The 23926-nt window shown below is 38.5% G+C and overlaps 1 protein-coding gene across 4 annotated transcripts in view; it reads right to left on the bottom strand.

The window, feature by feature from the left end:
• The window catches only part of LOC103054560 (SAM and SH3 domain-containing protein 1), a 604492-nt gene that overhangs the window by 9458 nt on the left and 571108 nt on the right, over window positions 1–23926 (bottom strand). For 3 of the 4 annotated variants that reach the window (XM_088141817.1, XM_088141828.1, XM_007423921.4), the window contains exons 11-17: window positions 23263–23334; window positions 17682–17828; window positions 12712–12847; window positions 10362–10531; window positions 8921–9130; window positions 1072–1222; window positions 192–305 (exon numbers count right to left, since the gene is read on the bottom strand). In XM_088141817.1, the coding sequence (XP_087997943.1) occupies window positions 192–305; window positions 1072–1222; window positions 8921–9130; window positions 10362–10531; window positions 12712–12847; window positions 17682–17828; window positions 23263–23334 (1000 nt within the window). The remainder of the gene's footprint in view (window positions 1–191; window positions 306–1071; window positions 1223–8920; window positions 9131–10361; window positions 10532–12711; window positions 12848–17681; window positions 17829–23262; window positions 23335–23926) is intronic. The other variant, XM_088141819.1, reaches the window with a different exon arrangement.

Below are 23926 nucleotides of genomic sequence, written 5' to 3'. Positions count from 1 at the left end.
ACAAACTCCATAAACTAAGTGGGTCTCCACTAATTAGGTCTGCAACAATTGTTAGATTATGACAATGAAAACAGTGCCAAACTCATCACTAAAAGAAATTCTGTAAGTGCTGTTCCTGGAATCAGAATCTCATGCTTCTTTAGAAGCTAATGAATTAGGCATGCAATTCAAATGAGCCCAGCTGAGATTACCATTCTCCAAGTTTTCACTGCTTTCATAGCAGCCTGAATCCCGGGGAGAACATCCACTCACGTCTTGGCCATCTACAAGGAGTTTCTCCTGGGAGCCTGACTGGTCACTGTTACCTTAAGAATAGGACAGTAATAGCAAAACTGAGAAAGTGGCATTTATACAGATTGAAAACAATCTCTTTTATACCAAGCAACCTGTAAAAGAATTTATAAGCAAATGCTAGTAAAGTTGTTCTCTTGGAATACTTCAACTTGAGAAGACAGTGAGAAAGGAGGGAGAAGACTAAGGAATTTTCAGTTATCACTGCTAAGCAGTTTTGCTGTAACACAGCCACTGCTGGATATGTTTGGAAACTTAAAATTCAAGGTCTACAAAAATTCCTCAGAGTTCCTCAGTCTTTCCACCCTGGAGCAAAGCACTCAGGAGGCTGGAAAAACAGAACCCTCCTTCTCTGTGCTTCCTATGGATAAGATGCTTCTGCTCACGCAGCTACTATGTAACTAAATTAATGTAAATTAAACTAAAATTAAAAACTAGGGGAAGCATGTTTTCATGTGCTGGTGGGGAAAACTGGGAATTCTTCTCCACCTCAGAATTTATTCAGGTCAGAGGAGAACCTCTGTGGGCTTCTTATCAGGTGATCTGTACAAGCCCTGCCTTGGCAGGTTCTCTAGTTATGAACTGCCTTACCCTCTATGGAAGTCTTCCTATGCACAGTGACCCTTATTTCTTACAAACCATTTATGATTATTTTGCATTCTCTCTAGTTCCCTGCAAGCCTTGATTTTCAATATCTATGAGGTTCACAATTAGAGTCTCCAAACTCCCAAGTAGGTAACAGATCCTTAGCTGTTCACTGGAAAAGATGATCTATCTCACTGTCATATTCCTGTAGGAGCTCCACTGCTGTCAAGAGAACAGCTCGGTGCTCAGGATCCCGAATGTTGAGCTCATCCAAATCTTCTTCCTCCAGGAGCTTGAAGGTATCTAAGTCTTCATAGCCATTGAAAAGAAAGGTTGGCATGTGCTCCTGTGTCAAAGAGAGATGCTACTTTCAGTGCAGTATATTTTGCAAGATTGTTTTGTTTCTAATCAGTGAATACTGATTGCTGGATTACTGTCATAATTATATTGATTTATAATATACAAGGAATATTTTGAGCCATACCATTTTAGATGCTGTAAAGATGATATGCAGTAGTAAAGGTAAACATATCTATAGTCCTTCCTTTATTTCACCCTCAGCCAATACAAACTTCCATTTTCTTTTGACTGCAGTGGATTTTGTATACTGTATTCCCTACACAAATTCCTCTGCAACGCAACGGTCACACACTTCAGTGCCAATGTGAAAGTTTCCTCACTGATGTGCCACATTGGCAGATAGTCCATCAAATGAAAGAATACACAAGGGGTGAAATGACTAAAAAGTTAATATGTTAACTCCTTGAGTTCTGTATTCAACACATAATGGAAACAGTGCAATTCCAACTTGAATAAGCTCAAGTCAGAGTCTTTATTGGCTTTCTCTCCTGCTATTCTTAGAAAAATCTGATTGGGGGCTAGTATCACAGTACAGATACTTCTCCCATCTATGCCCTCCCCCATTCATGAATCCCAGATGTGAATGGCCTTGCCATCTTCACCCTTTACTTATTTTTTCTCTTCTATCCTGGTTCACCTGCATCCCCTTCAGTTCTAAATTTATCTGAAATATAACTAGTTTGTCCCACACACTGGTGCTTGCAATATGTAAATTATATACTATCTTATGCCTACAGGGAACTTGCTGCATACCAAGAAGAAAAAGACTCATGCTGTCATTTGCATTTTGTTTTTCCCTGAGGCAGCACTTTCACTTCCTAAACCCAAGCTTAACCAGAAGTATTCCCACCAAAGAACGTTCGTCTGAATATTGGCATTATCACAGTATTATATGCAGGTTCTGACTCTGTTAATGCAACTTGCTTAACTGTCAAGTTTCTTTACCACTGGCTCTAGATTAAGAATCACTGTTGTGGATTGCCATATACTTTTTCCAGGAAATGCTTACTATTCCATAAGCCCTTTCATTAAAAAAGTATTGGTAGAACTTAATGACATACTTATTATACTCTCTCCTTATTTATTCAACCTATATGGTGAATAAATATTGAGGGAAGCTAGATTACAAGAAGAAGAAGTGTGTGGTTTTAAAATTGGAGGAAGAAACATCAATAACCTGTGCTACACTGAAGACACTCTGATAGCTGAAAATGCAAATAAAGTCTAGTAGTAAAAATCAAGGAGGAGAGTGAGAAAATGGGCCCAAGTTTAACTATAAAGACTGAAATAACGACAACAAGTATAGCAACCAGCTTTAGAACTGACAATGAAAATATTGAAGTGATGGATAGCTTCTACCTTTTAAGATTGACTAACGACAGTAAAAAGACCAGCAGTCAAGAAACATGTCACAGACTAGCATTCCTTGCATAAGATATTCAGATGCTGAGATGTGTCTATACCTACAAAGATCAGAATAGTGCAGGCAATGGTTTTCCCTGTGACACTTTGTAAAAATGAAAGTTGGAAACAGGACTGACACTTTTTAACGTTGGAGAAGACTCCTGAGAAAACCATGGATAGCCAAGAAAGCAAGCAAATGGATAATTGAATAAATCACTTGAGGCTCAAATTATCATACTTTGGACACATCGTGTGAAGATCTCTCGGTAAAATGTTACGAAAGATGGAAGGAAAGAGAAGAAAAGGATAACCAGCAGCAAGATGGATGGACTCAATCATAGTGGTGATGTGTACACTGTTGGAAGACCTGAAGGACCAAGTTGGGGACATACTGTTGTAGAGAAAATCTATCTATGTGGTTGCTAAGAGTCAACATCAACTTGATAGCAATCAATCAGTCAATCAACCAGTCAATGACATTAGCTCTTTCCTCATTGGCAGCAGGCATCAATACACATGGTTTGGTCACATATAAATATTATATGCAGAGAGATGGCTGCAGCTAATCTGGATTTTTCTTAAACCAGTAAAAGTTTGAAAGCACATCCAGTCAGGCCAAAGGCAAAAATACCATATATTTTATTTAAACATCATGCATAGTATGCTCCTATTCACTTGAAACATAACAATATTTGCATTTCCTCCTCCATTTTAACTTTTGACTTAATAAATTATATTACAAGAAATGAAGAGACATTTGTTGCATACTAAGAGTAGTCTACCTTTTATGAAGAATTACCTTTCAAGGATAGTAATGAGGAGAAGGAAAAAGGAAGGTAGCCTGGGCATGTTCCACCTGAGTGTGTTTTAGTTAGGGCAAGATTGCTGAGATACCTCCAGAGTGAAATAGTTGCACATATTATAGCTCAGAATGGAGACTATGGATTTATTTTAGACAGCTGCTGTAATAAAAAACATCTTTCTTGCCAGGAGCCCAGCTGTTAGCAATTGTTCTCTTCTATTCAAGTAGCTTTACTGGCAATAAAAAAATGTAAGAGGACTTTGGGGACACAGGTAATAGCTTCTCAAAAAGTTTACCCTTCCTTCACTGCTCCACAGTTGGGTTACTGTCTCATCAGATGTTGGAATTCTCTTTTCAGAAGGCCTACCATCTATTTCCTTGGAGGTTTGATCCTTGCAGCCTTCCCAGTGGCAATAACGTTTTAATACCTCCTGAATTCTGCTGCTCTCACTCTCCTGTAAACCTTCATTTTGTTTAATGATTTGTTGTTCTCTCTTTACAGTCAAAATTTTAGCTGTGATCACACCTTAGTGATGTTTTGAGGAGCCACTCTTGATTACACCAAAAGTCTGAGACCCCGTCCATCTATCCTTGCTGTGCAGACAGAATTATTGTTCATTGAATAGCTTAATTTATACCTGGCTCTTTCAGAGTCTTAACTTCAAAGGGGATTTAAACAAAAACCAAAGCAAAGAAAGTACAATGAATCTTTCTAGAAAAAGTAAATTAAAAACCGTGCACTGATAATTAGTTCTGTAAACAAAACCATGACAAATTGCTTGTCAGGCAATTTAGAAGGGAAAACAAATGGAATTATTGACAATATAGAATAACAAGTATACTAAATACAAAGAAAAGACAATATGTGATCACAGAACATCTGTAGAGACTTAACCACAGGCAGTATTATCCACTAAATCATGCACACTGTCCCTGCTGTTGAATTGAGACTCCAATTTTCTAAAATCAGCTTGCTTTTAACAAGCTACTTCACTTTAATAGCAGAGCAGAAAAAGGATAAAAGCAGAAGCAAGTTTTTCAACCTCATCTGATATTAAGTGTGAAGCAAAACAAATTTAAATGTTTATTAAATAAAATCCATAGAGTTGAATTCAGGCTTAATTATCTGAAATCAATGATTTCAATGTAGGTAATGTGGTCATTCACCCTTTGGTCTCTGTAGGAGGACTGGAAAGGAAAAGGACTACTGGAGGTGGATCACCAGCCATTTAAATGGTTTCTAGGACCATGATTGCATTATCTGGAGGATCAACTGCTGGCATGAAGTGGGTTGTACCTCATAAGGATTGGTAAAAATGCATTTGGCTGAAACATGTTCAGCCTAATCAGGAGAGCTTTAAACTGAATCCACTGGGAGTTGAGAAGGAAAACCATTAACTAAGGCCTCAGATCAAGCTTTCTGCACTCTAAAAAGAAGGGGGAATACTACTTCAACAGGGTTATTAAGCCACTATACATTAATGATCAGAGCATGGGAAATAAACAAGATGAGCTTGAACTTTTGGTACAGGAAGGCAAATCTGATTTAATAGGTATAATGGAGACTGGATGGGTTGACTTCCATGACAGGAATATAGCAATATAATTTGTTCAAAAGGAACAAAAGCAGTAGAAAAGGAGGAGTTAAAAATATTCATAAATGCTCCAAAATTGAGACAAATGAACTTGGCAATGCTATAGAGAGCAGCTGAGTTAAAATAAGTGGAGGTACGAGTAAAATACTATTACCTGCCCAACCACGAAGATATGCATACTGCTTTCCAAAAGCAAACTGCACATCTTCAAAGAGACAGGAAGTCATAGTAGTGGGAGGCTTTAATTACTCTACTGAGTGTTAGGGGACAAATGGTGCCAAGGATGGCCCTTCCAGGAAATTTGTGACTTATTTTTACAAGAACTTTGTTCTTCAGATGGTAGAGTCTACTGGAATTGAGCAGACAGTACATTTGAATGAATGAATGAATGAATGAATGAATGAATGAATGAATGAATGAATGAATGAATGAATAAATGAGGAAGGCAGAAGAGGAAGGCAGAAAATGATCTGACATTAACCAATACAGAAGTCGTAGTTGAGGAAGTGGAAATAGTAGGAACGCAAGGGGGAAAGGGTCATTGTATTGCTAGAGTTCAAGGGAAACTATTGATGAGTACAGTCCAACAAGTAGTTTTTAATGAACTCAGAAGCAAGTTTAAGTAGGATTCTTTGTAATGAAAACTAATGGAAAAAGGAGCTCAAAGTAGGCAGGAGTAGTTGATTGCAAACGCTATGAGCCAGGAGTATGATGTGACTGCAAAAAAGGGAAATGCAGTTTTAGGCTGCATCAACAGAAATAATAGTTTCCAAATCAGAAACTCATAGTTCCATTGCATTGGTCAGATGTCACTTTCAGTGAAATATCCAGTGGTGGGCATTATGTTTTAAGAATTACTCAGGCAAACTGGAACAGGTTCAGAGAAGTCAAGTAAAGATGGGTAAGAGGCCTAGAAACCTAAATCCTGTGGTGAAAGATTGAATGAACTCAGAATGTTTAGTCTTCAGAAGAGAAAACTGGAAGCAGGGAGGGGTATGGTAACACTCCATAAGTACCTGAAGGATGTCACACAGAAGAAGGTCAAAACTTGTTTTTATTACCCTGGGGTTTAGGTTTAATATATTTAATTTACAGGAAAGCAGATTCCAAGATCTAAAATACAAGAAGGCAGATTCTGACTGTTAGGAAAAACCAATAACAGTATTTGACAGTGTGTCAGCCCACCAAGGTAAACCAGACTAGGAAACCAAAGTCACACATGCTATACTACTTTTATTACAGAATCTTACAAGTCTGAATGCACTTAACACCCCTATCACCCCATTTATCTTCGTGAGAACTAGGTAGGTCTTGTCTGAGATGCTTATTCGGGTTACAAATCTGGCCTGGACACAGATTTCTTTTATCTGTGGCTCTTCTTCCTGTTCCTCAAGGTTATTGCTTCTTCCAATTACGCAGAGGAACTAACTACAGTGAGGCAAAAAAGTATTTAGTCAGCCACCAATTGTGCAAGTTCTCCCACTTAAAAAGATGAGAGAGGCCTGTAATTTTCATCATAGGCATACCTCAACTATGAGAGACAAAATGAGAAAAAAATCCAGAAAATCACATTGTCTGATTTTTAAAGAATTTATTTGCAAATCATGGTGGAAAATAAGTATTTGGTCACCTACAAACAAGCAAGATGTCTGGCTCTCACACACCTGTAACTACTTCTTTAAGAGGTTCCTCTGTCCTCCACTCGTTACCTGTAGTAATGGCACCTGTTTGACCTTGTTATCAGTATAAAAGACACCTGTCCACAACCTCAAACAGTGACACTCCAGACTCCACTATGGCCAAGACCAAAGAGCTGTCGGAGGACACCAGAAACAAAATTGTAGACCTGCACCAGGCTGGGAAGACTGAATCTGCAATAGGCAAGCAGCTTGGTGTGAAGAAATCAACTGTGGGAGCAATAATTAGAAAATGGAAGACATACAAGACCACTGATAATCTCCCTCGATCTGGGGCTCCACGCAAGATCTCACCCCGTGGGGTCAAAATGATCACAAGAACGGTGAGCAAAAATCCCAGAACCACACGGGGGGACCTAGTGAATGACCTGCAGAGAGCTGGGACCAAAGTAACAAAGGCTACCATCAGTAACACATTACGCTGCCAGGGACTCAAATCCTGCAGTGCCAGATGTGTCCCCCTGCTTAAGCCAGTACATGTCCGGGCCCGTCTGAAGTTTGCTAGAGAGCATTTGGATGATCCAGAAGAGGATTGGGAGAATGTCATATGGTCAGATGAAACCAAAGTAGAACGTTTTGGTCTAAACTCAACTCGTCGTGTTTGGAGGAGAGAGAATGCTGAGTTGCATCCAAAGAACACCATACCTACTGTGAAGCATGGGGGTGGAAACATCATGCTTTGGGGCTGTTTTTCTGCAAAGGGACCAGGACGACTGATCCGTGTAAAGGAAAGAATGAATGGGGCCATGTATCGTGAAATTTTGAGTGAACACCTCCTTTCATCAGCAAGGGCATTGAAGATGAAACGTGGCTGGGTCTTTCAGCATGATAACGATCCCAAACACACCACCCGGGCAACGAAGGAGTGGCTTCGTAAGAAGCATTTCAAGGTCCTGGAGTGGCCTAGCCAGTCTCCAGATCTCAACTCCATGGAAAACCTTTGGAGAGAGTTGAAAGTCCGTGTTGCCCAGCGACAGCCCCAAAACATCACTGCTCTAGAGGAGATCTGCATGGAGGAATGGGCCAAAATACCAGCAACAGTGTGTGAAAACCTTGTGAAGACTTACAGAAAACGTTTGACCTCTGTCATTGCCAACAAAGGATATATAACAAAGTATTGAGATGAACTTTTGATATTGACCAAATACTTATTTTCCACCATGATTTGCAAATAAATTCTTTAAAAATCAGACAATGTGATTTTCTGGATTTTTTTCCCATTTTGTCTCTCATAGTTGAGGTATACCTATGATGAAAATTACAGGCCTCTCTCATCTTTTTAAGTGGGAGAGCTTGCACAATTGGTGGCTGACTAAATACTTTTTTGCCCCACTGTATGTGTAGAGGTGGTCAGCTCCCCTTCAATGGATGAGCTCAAGAGGAAGTTTTCAGGGAAGATGAGTTGGACTCAATGGTCCTTTACTCTTTATCAACATTATTGCTGGATAAGTTAAGTCTTATAAAAAGTAGATAATTTCTCAAGTTACATGTTAAAAGTTTCCACTCCTAAGGTCAAGGAATATTTGTGTATCACCTGAAGCAACCAGAGAAAAAGGATCCAGGACCTAATTACCTCAAAATCCATTAGCTCAAATAAGTTAAGTTTCTCTATTTACTGATGACCACACTTTATCTTTAAAACCAAAAATATAAATGTAGACAAAGAAGCATTCCATAAAGATAAACATGGGTTCCATTTCAGTTACCTCAGAGTTTCAATCTATTTTCACATCCCTCTGTGAATTAAATTCAGCAATGAATAGGCAACTCAAATAAGAAGATCTTACCCCATTTGCAGAAATAAACTCTATACTTAACAAACTTCCATACAAAGAATGTCATAATTTCACACTTTGTTCTTCCTGTGAGTGAAATCATGTTTCTTAATTTCTCTCATATTTTGAATGCAGGGAAAATTTTAGAAGCGTAGGTGATTTGCAGAGAATTAAGTTTAACCTTGACTTCCTTCCTTATTATATAGGCGCCTGTGATGCCCACATCCTGGGAGTAAGTAACCTAGTGTCCTCTGGTTATTTTGAGCCATAATTCCAACAATCCTTTGTCACTGACCTGGCTATCTAAAGCTGGTAAGTACTGAAGGATAAAGCATCTTTGCTGATAGAGGCAAGGATAGCAAGCCAGCCTTGCTTATAAGACCCAACAAATAGGAGAAAATAGAAACTGACCTTTAAATTGATGCGATCAAGGAGATCCTCCACAGATTTGGGCTGAGGTAGTCTTCCTTTTCGGCGCCTCCTCGTGGGCCTTTTAGGCTTCTCTTCTTCTTCATTTAACACATCCACATAGATGAATTTGAAAGTACCAACTTTGTTGTTCAGAAGACCCATCCAGGTACCCATGGGAGGCTTGCTAATTATATCAATAATATCACCCTTCTGTAGTTGAGAAAAGGAAGAATGCATTTGAAAGATGTACTAAATCAATCTAGATAACTCTTATTGTGTACAACCCCTTATGGAACACTTATTAAAGAAAGTATGAAACTCTAACCAAGTAAAAGGATAGCTGAATTATTTTTTCTTTACGTGAAGAGACCCCACAGTCCACTTCTTAATTCTGTAATATTTTAACTATACATAAAACATACTTTTCTCTATTTTTTTAAAAAAGTGGATACTTGTATAGAAGTCTTTTTTAAAATCACCTTAGGCATGAGTCTTCATGACTAAGTGCTAGCAATTCATGCCTGAAAATACTTTTTGCCAAATGTGTAAGTGGAGCTAAAAGTAACCTGTCACTATTGGCTCATTTTCTGATCCACACTCATGTTTCTGCCTTTTACAGGACCTTTTCTATAAAATAAATACCTAGGTTGACTTTTACAAAACTGCATGAAGACTCTTATAATTAATTATCCAGAAAAAAGTGGGGGAAAGAGAACATGTATGTATGAGAACAGGGTATTTGAAGGACCGCCTTACTCCCATCATTTGTACCTGTCCCGTTAGGTCGGGTAAGAGGGACATCTTCTAGGTCCTGTCAGTCAGGGATTGTCATCTAGTGGGACCCAGGAAGTGTGCCTTTTCTGTAGCTGCGCCTGTTCTCTGGAAGGCTCAGTTAGCCCTGATTTTGCTCACCTTTCGGAAAGCCTTGAAGACCTGGCTGTTTTCCCAGGTATGAGGATCAAGAGAGTAATTGAGCCCACATTGTTGATGTATGGTGTCTTCGGCAGCCACTTTGTGTTTTAGTTGGTCTAGACATGTATTTTTATGTTGTATTTATATTGTATTTTCAGAACTTTGTTAATTACCCAGAGTCACATTAGTGAGATGGGCAGCCATATAAAACAATTTAAAGGAAGAAATAAATGCATACACAAAAGGTACATTACAACAAAATAGTTCCATAGCCATTTTAAAAGTAGTTAATCACTTTAAAGATATTGATCAACATTTGTAAAAATGATAGCCTTTCTAAAAAAGGAAGATATTTAGAACCTTCCTAACAATGAGGAACTGGTCTATCAAAGAGAATTGGATAGGTGGCCCTGTCCATCAGATCTCAGGTCCAAGTATGGGAATATAGGAGAAGGCTTCCTTTCCAGTTTAGTACCTTTGTAAGCAATCTCCCTGAATTCAAATTTGCCAATTAATTCAGGAAAAATACCTTGAGTTTAAGAGAATCTGTATCATAAGGGCTGGGGGTAAAGTCAGTGTGAACCCTGGCACGGCCACAAAAAGGCCCTCTGTATGCAAGTTCTTCATCGTCACCATCTTCAGACTTAACACTTTCTCTATTGCTGGTTGAAGAGTCTGTCGTGCTTACTGTCTGCCCACCTGTTTGTGCAGGAAAAAAGGCAAAAGCAAAGGAATTGCAAATTACAACAAGCAGACCCCAACATACAATCCCCAAAGATGTCAGGAACATTCCTTTGATACTATTCTAACACCATTGTAGGTGTGATTAGACAGCAAACACAGCAGATCTGTGGCCTTTTGTTTCTTTATGGCATTTTTTCACCTTCAATGCTCATCTGATTAGCTCCTCAGATGCAGTGTTGCTGTTCTTGCCTTAGCACAACTTTTGTTGTCCTCCCAAAAGTTAATGCAGATCCTAGCCCTCAACTGAGCCCTCTATAGCTGTACTATGCTTCCTAAACGAAGAGCCGCAAAAATAGATTAAAAAAAACAATAATAATCTCCACTACCTTTGATGCTTGATTCAGATTCAGTTCAGATTTGAAGGCTCAGATTCAGCTTTAAAAAGACATCTGCTTGTCTCACTGTTTAGGACACTTAGAGAGAGCCAGTTTGGTGTAGTGGTTAAGGCATCAGGCTAGAAACCGGAACATTGTGGATTCTAGTCCTGCCTTTGGCACCAAGCCAACTGGGTGACCTTGGGACAGTCACTCTCAGCCCTAGGAAGGAGGCAATGGCAAGCCGCTTGCCAAGAAAACTGCAGGGCCTAGTCCAGGCAGTCACCATGAGACAACATTGACTCAAAAGTGCACATGCACGCACATACACACACACAAGGACAATTAATAAGAGTTCTTAGGAACTACGGCTGTTTTGAGATTTCACAAAAATTCTGTTATATCTGCCTTTTTTAAAAGGACAGAAATGAGGTAGACAATTTTTGTATCCTACATGTCTTTCACTCTAGGTAAATGTATATTATGGACTCAACATTATATCTGTAAGTGCCTTCACATTCAGCTATGGCCTTATATTTAAAATCTTTATTTCTGACATTTTAGTTCCTTTGACTGTATTTATCTCTGTGTGTGTGTGTGTGCGCACGCATGTGTGCGTGTGCGCACCTTCGAATCATTGTTGGCTCCTGGTGACTGCTTGGACTAGGCCCTGCAGTTTTCTTGGCAAGGTTTTTTGGAAGTGGCTTGACCTTGCCTCCTTCCTAGGGCAGAGGGAGTGATTGACCCAAGGTCACCCAGCTGGCTTTGTGCCTAAGGCAGGAAACCAAACTGGTTCTCAGTTTACCATATATTGCTCTAACCCAAAGGCCAGATAAAGCTTACTATCCATCTTCTGATGCTTACAAATGTTAACTAAAAAACTTATAGAGGAGGTGGTGATCACATACAGAATATCTGATTTGTTTAGAACTTGCTTATGCATTAATATTTGTTGCCAACTTTCACAACTTTTGGTTTTCTTCGGTTGAGAAGGCAAGCTCTTAGAAAATGCTAGCAAATCATTGAATTCCACGTACAGTGGTACCTCGGGATATGAACGCCTCTACTAACGAATGTTTCGGGTTAAGACCAGCTTCAGCAGGAAAAATTTGCCTTGGGTTGCGACCACATTCGGAGGGCGGAACGGATTAACCGGATTTACATTGAACCCTATGGGAAAATTTGCTTCGGGTTGTGACCAACTCGGGATATGTCCAGAGTCACGGAACGGATTAAGTTCGTATCCCGAGGTACCACTGTATTATCAAGCACCTTCTGGTGGAAAACTAGACCACTGATTTGAACAAAGAGTTGGGTCTTCTCTAAATCTCTCTAACTTAAACAAAGCTATTCATATGAATCTGACAAGATGAAGATGAATGTAGTTCAGGAACCTTACTGGACATGCAATCTGGCTGAAATACTATTTTTCTTAGTACTGACTGACTTGCCCTAAAGCATTTGCCATTTCAGTTATGTTTTAAGTTTAGTTTCCCTTATAAAACTGCTTTTATGTATTGGGAAAAAAAAGAGAGAATCCTGAATTTCATCACAAAACAAATAGGATTAGTCCAAGCGCAGCTACACCTTATTTGACAACTGATGTGCCTGCATACCTTTTCTTGCACACTCTAACAAGAAAAAAAAAAGTTAAGAAATCAACCCCCACAATAGATGCAGGCAAGTGTGCCGCACAGGCTTCAAATGGATGAAGGCAGAGAATATGAACGAAGTATTAGCACCCGGTCTAGGCCATGTTTCCTTCGGCTGAGATTTTTACATCTAAATTGAATGTAGCTGGACTTGGTATAGATTACTTACTCATTGAGCTCTGGCCACTTAGGGAACTCCTCAAACTTTCTACTGAACCACCAGCTTTCAATTTTGGTTTATCCAAAGAATCGGTATCTGGCTGTGGTGCCTGAAGAGACTCTGGCCTTGCATCCAGATTGGGTTCCTGAAAGACAAATACCTCACGACTGATATTTCCCATGCACTCACATATGGAACTGTTAGTTTGTGTGGTTTTAAAACTGTCAGCACCCTAGTAGAATTCACTGCCATGGATCTGGCCTCAACTATGATATAAAAAGCAGCAATTATGTATTATTTCCTTGTTCTCTACCGCTTGTAAGCTAAAAAGAAACTGTAAATGATGAGAAAACAGTGTTCCTGAATCATGAGAAGACCAGGATCAGGGTCACACAGAAAATGGTGTTCTGAAGAGAAACTAAATCCATGTATTCTTCTATAGCTGAAGGAAACCTCTTCCTAATTTGCAACACATGTTTGCATATCTACACAAAGTATCTTGTGGTAAGTGAATCTCACAGGTAAATGTGTTCAGCACCATAGGCTTAGCTTGGTAATTGAATTGCGTTCTTTTTTGCACTTGAAAATCCCACATTTCAAATGTGTCTAATCTATTATTTTAAGATATAGAAAGCTAGGATTTAATCTAGATTTTTGTTTTAAATCTGAAATTTATGCTACTCCAACACTATTCTTGGTTCCCTTTGGAAAGTATTGTATTTAATGTACTTTATAACGTGTTCAGAGTTTTTAGTATGAAACATATATTTTATAATAGTACTTTGAACTACTTTATAATTCTATTCTTATACCAAGATCATAACTAGTAAGAGTTGGAATGTGTTTTTCTTATAAACTATTTATTTTACACAATGTGATGCAATGGTATACATATTTACTTGCAAGTAAGTCCTACTGTGTTACATGTATTCTTTGCAAATGTACATAAAGTGTACAAAAATATATAAATCACTTGCATGGGCAATTTTTAACTTATTTCTAATCAAACCATGCCATTAATTACACTCATCTGAGTCTAGCATCCATGTCTGTGTATCTACTTGTAATTTTGCTGTTGCGTTATGTTTGCTAGAACTGTCTTGCCTTATGAACCTTGGAATCAGGCTTTTCACATATAATTTGCTAAAGATGTTTAATACAATGTAAACTGAATGATTGATGAAGTAACGAAAGCAGTATTATTATGAGTAAATAACCTAAAGCATCATTGTGTGTAGGTGGTGCTAAAATGAATGTATCTAATAATCTAGTACTGCAATTTGGTTTTGAAAATGGTAAACGAAACAAAAATCCTTTATATGGAAAGTAATAGGCATTTTATGTCTTCCTTCCTTCTTTCATTCCAATACCAAGACAGATCCAAAAGGATTTGAACAATAATTTTCAGACCGATCTGCACTTAGAAGAGTATGTTAGTGTGCGGATATATGTGTGTTTGCACATCTTCAGGATAAAGAAAGCACTTCTTTGATAGAAGGCGATACAGAAAAATAATGTTGTAGACCATTCTGGAATATCTCAGCAAATAATTAAAGAAACCTGCTGATATTCAAGAATTGCTGGCTATTCCACTGACATGCAATCACAAACTGTCCGATGAAGCCTATTATTTGTATACTGCAGAGTCATCGGGAAATATCTTCCCACAAATCAAGCCATTCTCCAGAGAGAACCAAAGCCACAGACTCTTAGTTAGGAAGTGCCTTCCATTTTTCCTAAGGTCTATATTTCTTATACTTTAAATAATTTTGCTGCCATGCAGACTCATCCATACATTCTTATTACAAAAGTATTAGTCACTGGAGCCATTGGACTGGGCCATAAAACCAGGTACTACTGCTTTCCCAATTCTAAAATTGTAAGATCGTCAACAAAAGCAAAACTCTTGGGAGGAACAGAGAACCTGTTGTTTTCTATCTACATTATGGGCTACATCCAATGTATGCATGAATTTCTCCTTCTACAGAATTTCTCCTTCTCATGGCTACCCCTGATCTCTGCATGCACCTGTGAAAGTAGCTTCAGAAAGTCCAACTTTTTGCAGATTTGGGAGGATCTGAAAGGTGGGGATTAAAAATCCATTTTGCCAGCCAAGTGACATTATTAGAAATATTGCCGCTTTTCTTGCTTATAGTTTTGAGGGAAGCTATTAAACGTAACAAACATCCTCATCTCAAACCAGCTATCTGAGAATGTATCCGTACGCACCACTGGGCTGGCAGTCCTAGAGCAGATCGTCCCTCCTGATTACAATACTTTAAAATAAAATCACCTAAACATTTTTAAAGCATTCAATTTTTCAGAGTGGCTTTTGATATAGAACAAGGTATTCTATTTTAGTAAATGCACATAGTAAATTCATTTTTTAAAACAATTGCAGCCTTTTTAAAAGACATGTAGAATTGTTAACTCTCTTTGAAAGGCTGGGGTTCAGAAACTTAAAAAAAAAAACAACTATCATCCCGTCTTAAATAAGCTGTGAGGAAGTGCTCTTCCTTCTGATTATTATGAAGCAGTATGTAAAACTTGGGGTTGTGATATTTGCTTTTCTTTGACTAAAATTAACAGCAGGGGCAGGGATGGGGGATTTCTACTATGGAAGGAGGATTTCCTTGCAAACATTTCACTATATTGGCACAACAGTCAATGTCAGAATCCAGCAGGCTACGACATTTGTACTGCCGCTGACAGCATCACAAGAAATGGTGCTATTTTCATCTGGGACTCTGGTACTTCTGGGATGGTCTGCTGGATAACAGAGGACTTCAGGACAGACGGTAAGGACTGCCTCATTTCTGCATAGATCCACAGACTATTTATTTATTTGCAGCAACTAACAGCTCCAAATTCACAATGAAAGGGTATTGTACCTCCATGGGGTGTTCCTACCTTGAAATCAGTCCCATATCATTACAGATAAGAGTGGGGGACTGAATTTAGCTTGGCAATATAAAGCTACCTCAGAGAACATGAACGATACAATGCTCTGCATATCAAAGATCAGCCTTCTCCTGAACACAATACAATGGCCCACGGCTGCAACTGGATGATTCAATCAGCCTCTAGAGGGCGATGTTTCATCAATGTTAACTCTTTTCCCAACCGATGCCAATGGCTTGTTATGCTGATAGTTCAAGTGGAAAGACTGATGAAAAAATAACAATAAAAAGTGTTGGGTATTTTGACAACCTCCCAAACTAAATAGAATGAAGTTTGCCAGATGCAACAAGCTTGGAAAAACAAATTGATTTTGGCCAGGGAAAATTGAAAGAGACGCTTTAAAAGAATCAAGGATCAACTATATAGATCTCAGTAATAAGGGAATTAAGTATATTGTAAAGGAAAAATGTGTTTCTTCATACAGCACACTAAGGTCATTTGAAAAGTTACTTGCCAAGACAGAATTCATAGCCTTTAGGTCCATATACATCACTGACCTCCCCTTTGACCAGCTATAATCTACTTGGATAACCTCATGGTAAAGCCCCCACATCGCACAGACAAACAGTCAAAACAGCAGAGATGCTCCATGACCAAGTTCAGTGATCTTTCTAGTCAGATGTTGTCAAGTCATTCTTAACAGGGCAGAATGTCTACTATAGTTCATGGCTATCTTTTCCTTATTTTTATTCACACACAAAAATGTACTTTTCATACAAGTTGCCCTTTTATCCTAAAAAAGTTGGGGAGCTGTAATATTGATTTTCAATGAACTGAAATTCATGGAATGAATATTTGTAATGGAACCAATAAGCATGAGTCAATTACAGAGATTTCACATCACAGAGTAGAATTTTCTTTAAATAAATTAAAAGAGGATGAAATCATATAATGGATACAAGGCAAGATTTTTCTATATGGACAAGATATCCAGCTGAACGTAATTTTCCTAATATTTCTTGTATAATTCATTAGTTTTATATTTTTAATGAGTACTTGTAAGCACTATTTATATGTTAGTATATTTTTAGCTACTGGAGATGGTTTGTTTTAAACTGCTATTGTACTCACCATTTAAATAATGATGAAATATGTTATTGATTATTGATGTTTCTGCTGGTTGTAACATGCATTTGAACAAAGGAACATGGTATTTAAATAATTAAAATGAAAGTAACTTTTTTCTGGTCACAGGGACAAAATAGATTTAAATAAGTAAATGCAAGTCATATTTGTAAGGCTTTTCAAGCTTTTTAATTGGAATGCTTGTTGTAAAGAGCATTGGGCTATGTTATTGGGATCCTGGAACCTCCCCTCCCCACAAATAAGGCACTCAGGGATGACAAACATGCCCTCAGCCACATTTCATGGCATTTGTCGGTTCCTTACACCATGTAATCTATGTTTATATCTTTTATTAGAAAAAAAAATCAATAGGAACTAACATGCTATAGAGGAAAGCACTAGCCTCAAACCTAAGTTAGATTTCCAGCAAAGCCCAAGGGATTTATAAAATAATGTGTGGTGCAGTCCAGTGCTGTGTTTGCCTTCTAGTAAATAGGTGCTTTGAGACTGGCCACAGCCCCCTTGGCAACCATTTTGTGAAAATGCCTGCCACATGATCTCAAACTTCCAACTGTTCCCACTGGCTCCAAGAGGTTAGAGACCCCTGATCTGAATGTTGCTCGCATTTTGACAATGCTAGAGACTTGCTCAGGGTATATAAACTCAGTCATTCTTTATAACATGTGAACTACCACTGCATATTGAATGAAATCATAAATTTTACTGGCCTAACTCAATCTTAGCTTCCTTTTATTATTTTATTGAAGCTCTTTTCACAGTAACTAGTTTTGAAAGGCCTTGGAATTGGTTTACTACATGATACCCCTGGGGAGTTTCTCAAGTAATGCTGTTGTACCTTTTCATGAGGTCTCAAAAGAGGTGACAGCTCAAGAAAAAAAAAAGCCCAGCTGTGGTTTTATTTCAAACAAACAAGAACAAACAAACTGGCATACCTGCTCTGACAAGTTGCCGCTGCTGTATTTTTTAGACATTCTTTTCTTCATGGTTTCTTTTACGGATTTCACCTTCTTACCAAGGGAAATGCGGGAAGTCGAAGGGGATTTGATCACTTCTTTGTAGACAAAATCTCCATCCTTGCCCTGCCAAAAGAAAGGGAGGTTGAAACAAAGAGCAGAGTTTCCCACCTTCATCCTTCTCTGGCCATCCTCAGGCTAAGCATATCTAACAAAGACTATTCAAATTACAGCATTCCCCAAACACATTGTATATTGTTCTTCTGACCAGGCCCCTTTTTCCCAGGAACCTGTGTTTCCCCTTAGACAATATCTGTCCTATTTTCCATGGCTATCAGAAATTCCTCTCACTGGGGTAAGTAATGGAAGAAAGGACAGTCCGTTACAGCATATTGACTACCCGATGATGCTTGTCTCCCAATTCTTAAGCCATCACTTAAAACGTCATTGTGAATTATTATTCATCGCCACGTGGTATAACAGTCCTGACTGGCATTAAGCCAGAATTACCCATTACATCCAAACTGGGACAAATGTCACCACACAGCCAATATATTCAAAACTGGCCATCTATATTGATTTTAATGTCATAGTCGTAGGCAGAATGCTAAATAACGTGTCAGTCCTGCATGCATGTGTTTTTATTTAATAACACAAATGGTATCATCCAATAATTTTCCGTAAGTATATCCTCTGCCAAATCCTGGAGAGAAACATTACAGTTGTACCCAACTCATACGCTCCTTGTATGAAAGTCATTTGCATCAATATTGCTCAATATATATTGTTCTTCAACTAACTTTCTTTTTGCTTGTCCTTTTTAAATATTTTGGAAGTTATGAAAAACTATTTGAAATGCAGTTCACATCCTGTATCTTGTTACTTGCACATTAAGATCAGTTTTCAGAATACTCTTGTTTTTTTGGCTGAGATGAATGTTTGTTTATAAGGATAACTGTGTCCTGCCTGCCTAAATTCTATGTAGATTTAACTGACCATGGATAACCTCAAGCATATTCATTTGAATACTTCCCCTGGCGGCAGTGTTAATATAGTCACATGATGCTCAATTTTTGTTTTGTTTTCCAGTTGCAATGTCAAAGGCTGCCAAGTAAAACATAACGCTGGCCTTGGGATGAGATAATTTCTCTTTCTGGGTCACTTGTGGTAATATCCCCACCAAGAAAAGTTATGGATATTGAATAGGAAAAAAGAACATCCAATTAAGATTACAAGACCTTAAAGCAATAAGAGGAAAGGAGAATGGTCAAGAAAGCTAAGAACAACTGGCAAGAAATGCAACTAGAACCATTTTACATTAACGACTAAAGCATTTACAAACTGGACCAGACCAATTCTGATCCAACCAGACCAAGTCCCATATTGCCAGAATTCAGTTGCCTTTGGAAGTTTACATGGCATGCAAATGGAAAGACCTATAATAACCCTGAAATACCCATCCTTGGTGAATTTGCCATTCATACCACTGGCCATGACTCTTGATAGAGATTTCCAAAAATTAATGCATTGCTTGAAGAAGTGTTTCTCTTTGCAGTTCTGGAACCTAATGCAGAACAGCTTAATATAATGGCTTTATGTTCCACGATGGATGGAAAGAGACAGATTCCTAACTAGAGAGATGATAGTAAAACAAGGATAGATAGATGATTTTTGTTTTAAGTGGCGGGGGGGGGGGAGCTCCAAACTCTGGCAAGAACCTGCTCGCTAGTTATTATTCTGAACTCTTCATATGTGTGTGTTCTAGAGATCCAGCCTCCTGCAGCTGTGCTTCACCCCCACCCTCCAGAGACTTTCCATCTGGCCAATGTTCCAGCCCAGATGTTTTCAGAGACATTTCCCTTTCTCATATATACAGAGATCACTCTCTGGCAATTCAGGAACTCAAAGGTTTGGATTTACTTGGACAGGAGAAGGATGTGTTTTAGTAATGGAATCACAGATTTAATTTCATTCCTCTCTTGCCTGCCCTAACAAATCCCAAAATGCTCAGCAAAACCACAAAATTGGCTCCTGGAGCAGGAAAAACCAAACTACATACAGAAGAAAGAAGGGCAGGAAAAAATGGAAGGGGAAAACACAATTTCAAAAAGCAAACAAAAGAACATCATATCATAGTAGTTCATCAGAAAGTCTTGCCTAATGTTAAAGGGATATTAACATTTCAGAGTGAAACCATACATCAGTAACCACTTCTGAAAATATGATTCTGTGAACACCACAAAGCCACATGGGTGAGTTGTCATGCAGCACAAAAGGCAGCAATACTTAGAGCCAAGTGGATGATTTGCTGAGAGGATGTGATCAACTCCTCCCCCCCTTTTTTTTAGTTCAAGGCACCCAGAGAATCCCCAAATCAGATCAGAAAAGCGCTGCTTTCCACAACTTACTTTTCTTGATCTGCATCTCCCTTGTACCCTTACAGGTGAATTTGTTTCTCACATGGTGGGAACATATATACATAATATAAATACCATTCCTTCTTTGGTTCTTTCCTGCTCTTCCCATCTGTCTAAATCCTGTCCGTTCCCCAACCCACAGTTTATTTGAATAAGCAATTCATTAGCAGAAAATCAAAAAGAAAGGTTTTAGACATAACTTTCTATTATGGCAGTCCACAAGAAATGCAAATAATGCTCTTGCATTTTTTACTTTCTCACATTATTTATTTTATTGTTGGTTGAGCATTTCCAACTTCAGATACCTGCAACACAAATGAATGATTATGGATTTTTAAAAGTTGCTTTGATTTTTACATGTGAACTGCAATTGTTTTCGGTTTCTTGTGGAAGTTGAAACAGACTTACAGTCAATAACGTGAAACTGGCAACAACCAGGAAAAGTTTAATTTCTCTGTTCCTGTTCATCACACAGGGCCAATCGTATGTGTCAGTCCTTCAAGAAATAAACATGGTGATCCTAGTTGCTTAGTACTACTGCTAGTGCTATCGCAATGATCAAAGGGGCAGCACTAATGAAAAGGGCAATCTGGAAAGATGATTCAGGCAATAGCATCTTACAATTGAATAGAACCCTACATTTTAAACTGGAAGTTCTCACAAGAGAATTCTTGGCTCAGTCTTATCTATTAGCACCAGACAACTTGGAAACAACTCAATTCACTACTGAACATTTTATGAGTGTTATAACCTTCCCAAGGCTTTTTAAATGAACATAGCAGGGCAAAAATGTATACAGGATGGAGCCACGCTCTCTACATTCTCACATTCTCTTTACCTTTCATCCCTGCCTTTCGCCAGCTTTGTGTTCAGCTGGAATATTTGAAGAGGAACTGTATATTGGCTGAGACATCTGAAGGGGAACTTCCCTCACATTTGAGTTACGGCCTACTATGTTCACTGAATCCAGGATTATTCAGGCCGCCTCAGAGTGATTAGAGAGAGAGCAACAGTAGAATAAACAGAATGTGAAAATTGGACTAGCATACTACACCTCAATACCTTTATTTATTTATTTACTGTATATTTCAAATTTGTCACCGCCCATCTCACTGCAGAGTGACTCTGGACGATTTACAGTAAAAACAGAATAAACATTAATTAAAATATGCTAAAAAACAAACTTCCTATATGATACTTCCAGAAGGCTGATGTTAATTAGGTGTTAATAAACTCAGGGAGCATCGGGAAGGCACAAACCATCCCCAGGGTCGACTGTATCTTTCCCCATGCAAGTTGGCAAAGCCAAGTCTTCAATTCCCTCTGAAAAACTGGGAGGGTAGGGGCCCGCCTCACCTCTGGGAGGAAAGTATTCCACAGGGTGGGGGCAATGGCAGAGAAGGCTCTCCTCCTAGGACCCGCCGGTCGACATTCTCTCACCGACGGGATCCGCAACATGCCTTCTCTGCCGGACTGGGTGGGGCAGGTCGATGTAATGGGGGTGAGATGGTCCCTCAGGTAACCTGGACCCATGCCATGTAGGGCTTTAAAGGTGATAACCAACACTTTGAATTGGACCCAGAAACAAATTGGCTCCAGTATACTTTTAATCAGCTTATTTTGGTATACTTTTTTTCAATGGATGGAATAACTTGATGGGGAGGATGATTTTCACTCATCTGATCCTCTTGGTTAAGCTAAGTACCCTGGCTGGCCAATAACTAAAACCATGGCAGACATGGTTGTAACAGTTGGCTTTTACTAGCTATCTTATCTTTCTTGTAGAATAAATGCTAGTGCTTTGTAGTTGCCTAGGAAACACCTCATTTCACCTGTCCTCATGTTACAATTCTCATATGTAGAAAATTGTTGTTGTTTAGTTGTTGTGTCCGACTCTTCGTGACCCCATGAACCATATTGCGCCAGGCCTTCCTGTCCTTCACTGCCTCCCTGAGTTTGCTCAGTTTCATGCTCAATGTCGAAAATAGTATCTAGCAAATGAGAACCTTGAGAAAAAGAAGACAGAATTTCTGAGTGGTCACAACGCTGATCGTAATTTGTGATCTAATTCTAACAAAGATTCCTGCTTGCCATGCAGACTGACAAGCTTCCTCTGAGCTGAACTTTTATCCTCTTTGAATCTCAAAGACTGTGTGTTCTACTGCTTTCTAGCAGTACAGTCCTTGTCACTCTCACAATTCTATGACATTCTGCTACATATCCTCCTTTTGAATACAAGAAAATTAAAAAGCATAATTTAAACTATTCCAAAGTACAAAATGTTGCTCAGAATTACACAGAATATTGCCTGGTATTAGTGTTTGCAGAATAATAAGCATGTAATATTTGGAAAGACACTTTTGGATATTCATTTAGTGCTAATTATTTTCTCTGATATCAATAAGTGGCTGATATAATCAAGAGCACCAAACACTTAACAATTATTATGCCATGATGTGTCTATACCTACAAAGATCAGAATAGTGCAATCTGTGACACTCTATGGAAGCAGAAGTTGGACTTTCAAGAAGCAGGATAGAAAGAATATTTTCACTTTTGAACTTTGAACTTGGAGAAGACTCCTGAGAATACCATGGACAACCAAGAAAACAAGCAAATGGATCATCAAACAAATCAACCCAGAGTTCTCACTCAAGGCACAAATGACCAGGCTCAAATAATCCTATTTTGGACACATTATACAAAAACCTACCTCTCTGGAGAAAGCTGTTATGCTAGGAAAGGTGGAAGGAAAGAGAAGAGGACAACTAGTGGCAAGGTGGATGAATTCATTTACAGGGGCGACGGGTGCACTGTTGGAATACCTGAAGGACCAGGTTGGGGACAGATTGTCGAGAAAATCTATCTATGTGGTCACTATGAGTTGACACTGACTTCATGGCAGATAATCAGTCAATCAATCATTAAGGTGTTTGTCATTGTTGGCAAATGATGTCTTTTGAAATGCAATTTAAAAGTCTGAAGAAACAGCTCAGTCTGTTCTAATTGAAAACTGATGTTATCCTCTCAGATCATATAGCTACTTTTCTAGCAAATCTCACTACATTTTAACTTTGGGGACACTTTACAAACACCACCATTGGGCTGTATGAATGTATCTTGTGACTGAATGACATACTCACAATCTGATCTGAACTGTTTCCAATGTGCAATGAACGATTTGCCAAATCAAAGCCACCAAAGCTGCAGGTTCTCTGCGAAATAAGGCAAATTTATAACACTTTACTACAAAATCAGTATGGAATCAATTATTTTCTAGGGTAGAGAAGACACTAGAGAAACTACTCAATTGTACAAATAATTGCAGCAAGCATAATTTGATTAGAAAATTAAAATGTTCTGGATTATGTTCATGCATCATGTCCCCTCCCTGGTCTTTTACTAATTATTTTATTGCTTCATACTGAGATCAGGATGCATCATAAAGGAGTATTAAAAATATTCCCTAAGTGAGGAATAGTTTTACATAACCAGGTGGGGTTTTTTTTTTTGGTGTTAATTGGTACAGAGTATTAACATCAACGACAACAAAATGTTTAACTTGCATGGTACTGGAAATAGACAAAAACTTTGAAATTGTAAGTATCTACTCAAATGGACGATCACTCAATGACATCTTCAATCTCTCAACAAATTACAATTTGCCTTTTCAGCAATTCTGTATCTGTAACTAAGTCTTGTATGGAACAAAGCAGCTTTCGTGCTACTACAAGAGAGAGTACAGAAGATGATATGCACAGTGGCATAATTTAGTGGAATTAAATTAGAGGAATGAGTTACTCTCAG

Source organism: Python bivittatus, unplaced genomic scaffold, assembly GCF_059951505.1.
Source record: "Python bivittatus isolate LINGU-HERP-01145 unplaced genomic scaffold, Pbiv_v1 ctg000020_np1212, whole genome shotgun sequence".
In the NCBI taxonomy this organism is placed as follows: Eukaryota; Metazoa; Chordata; class Lepidosauria; order Squamata; family Pythonidae; genus Python; species Python bivittatus.
This window is presented reverse-complemented; position numbering and strand designations above follow the sequence as displayed.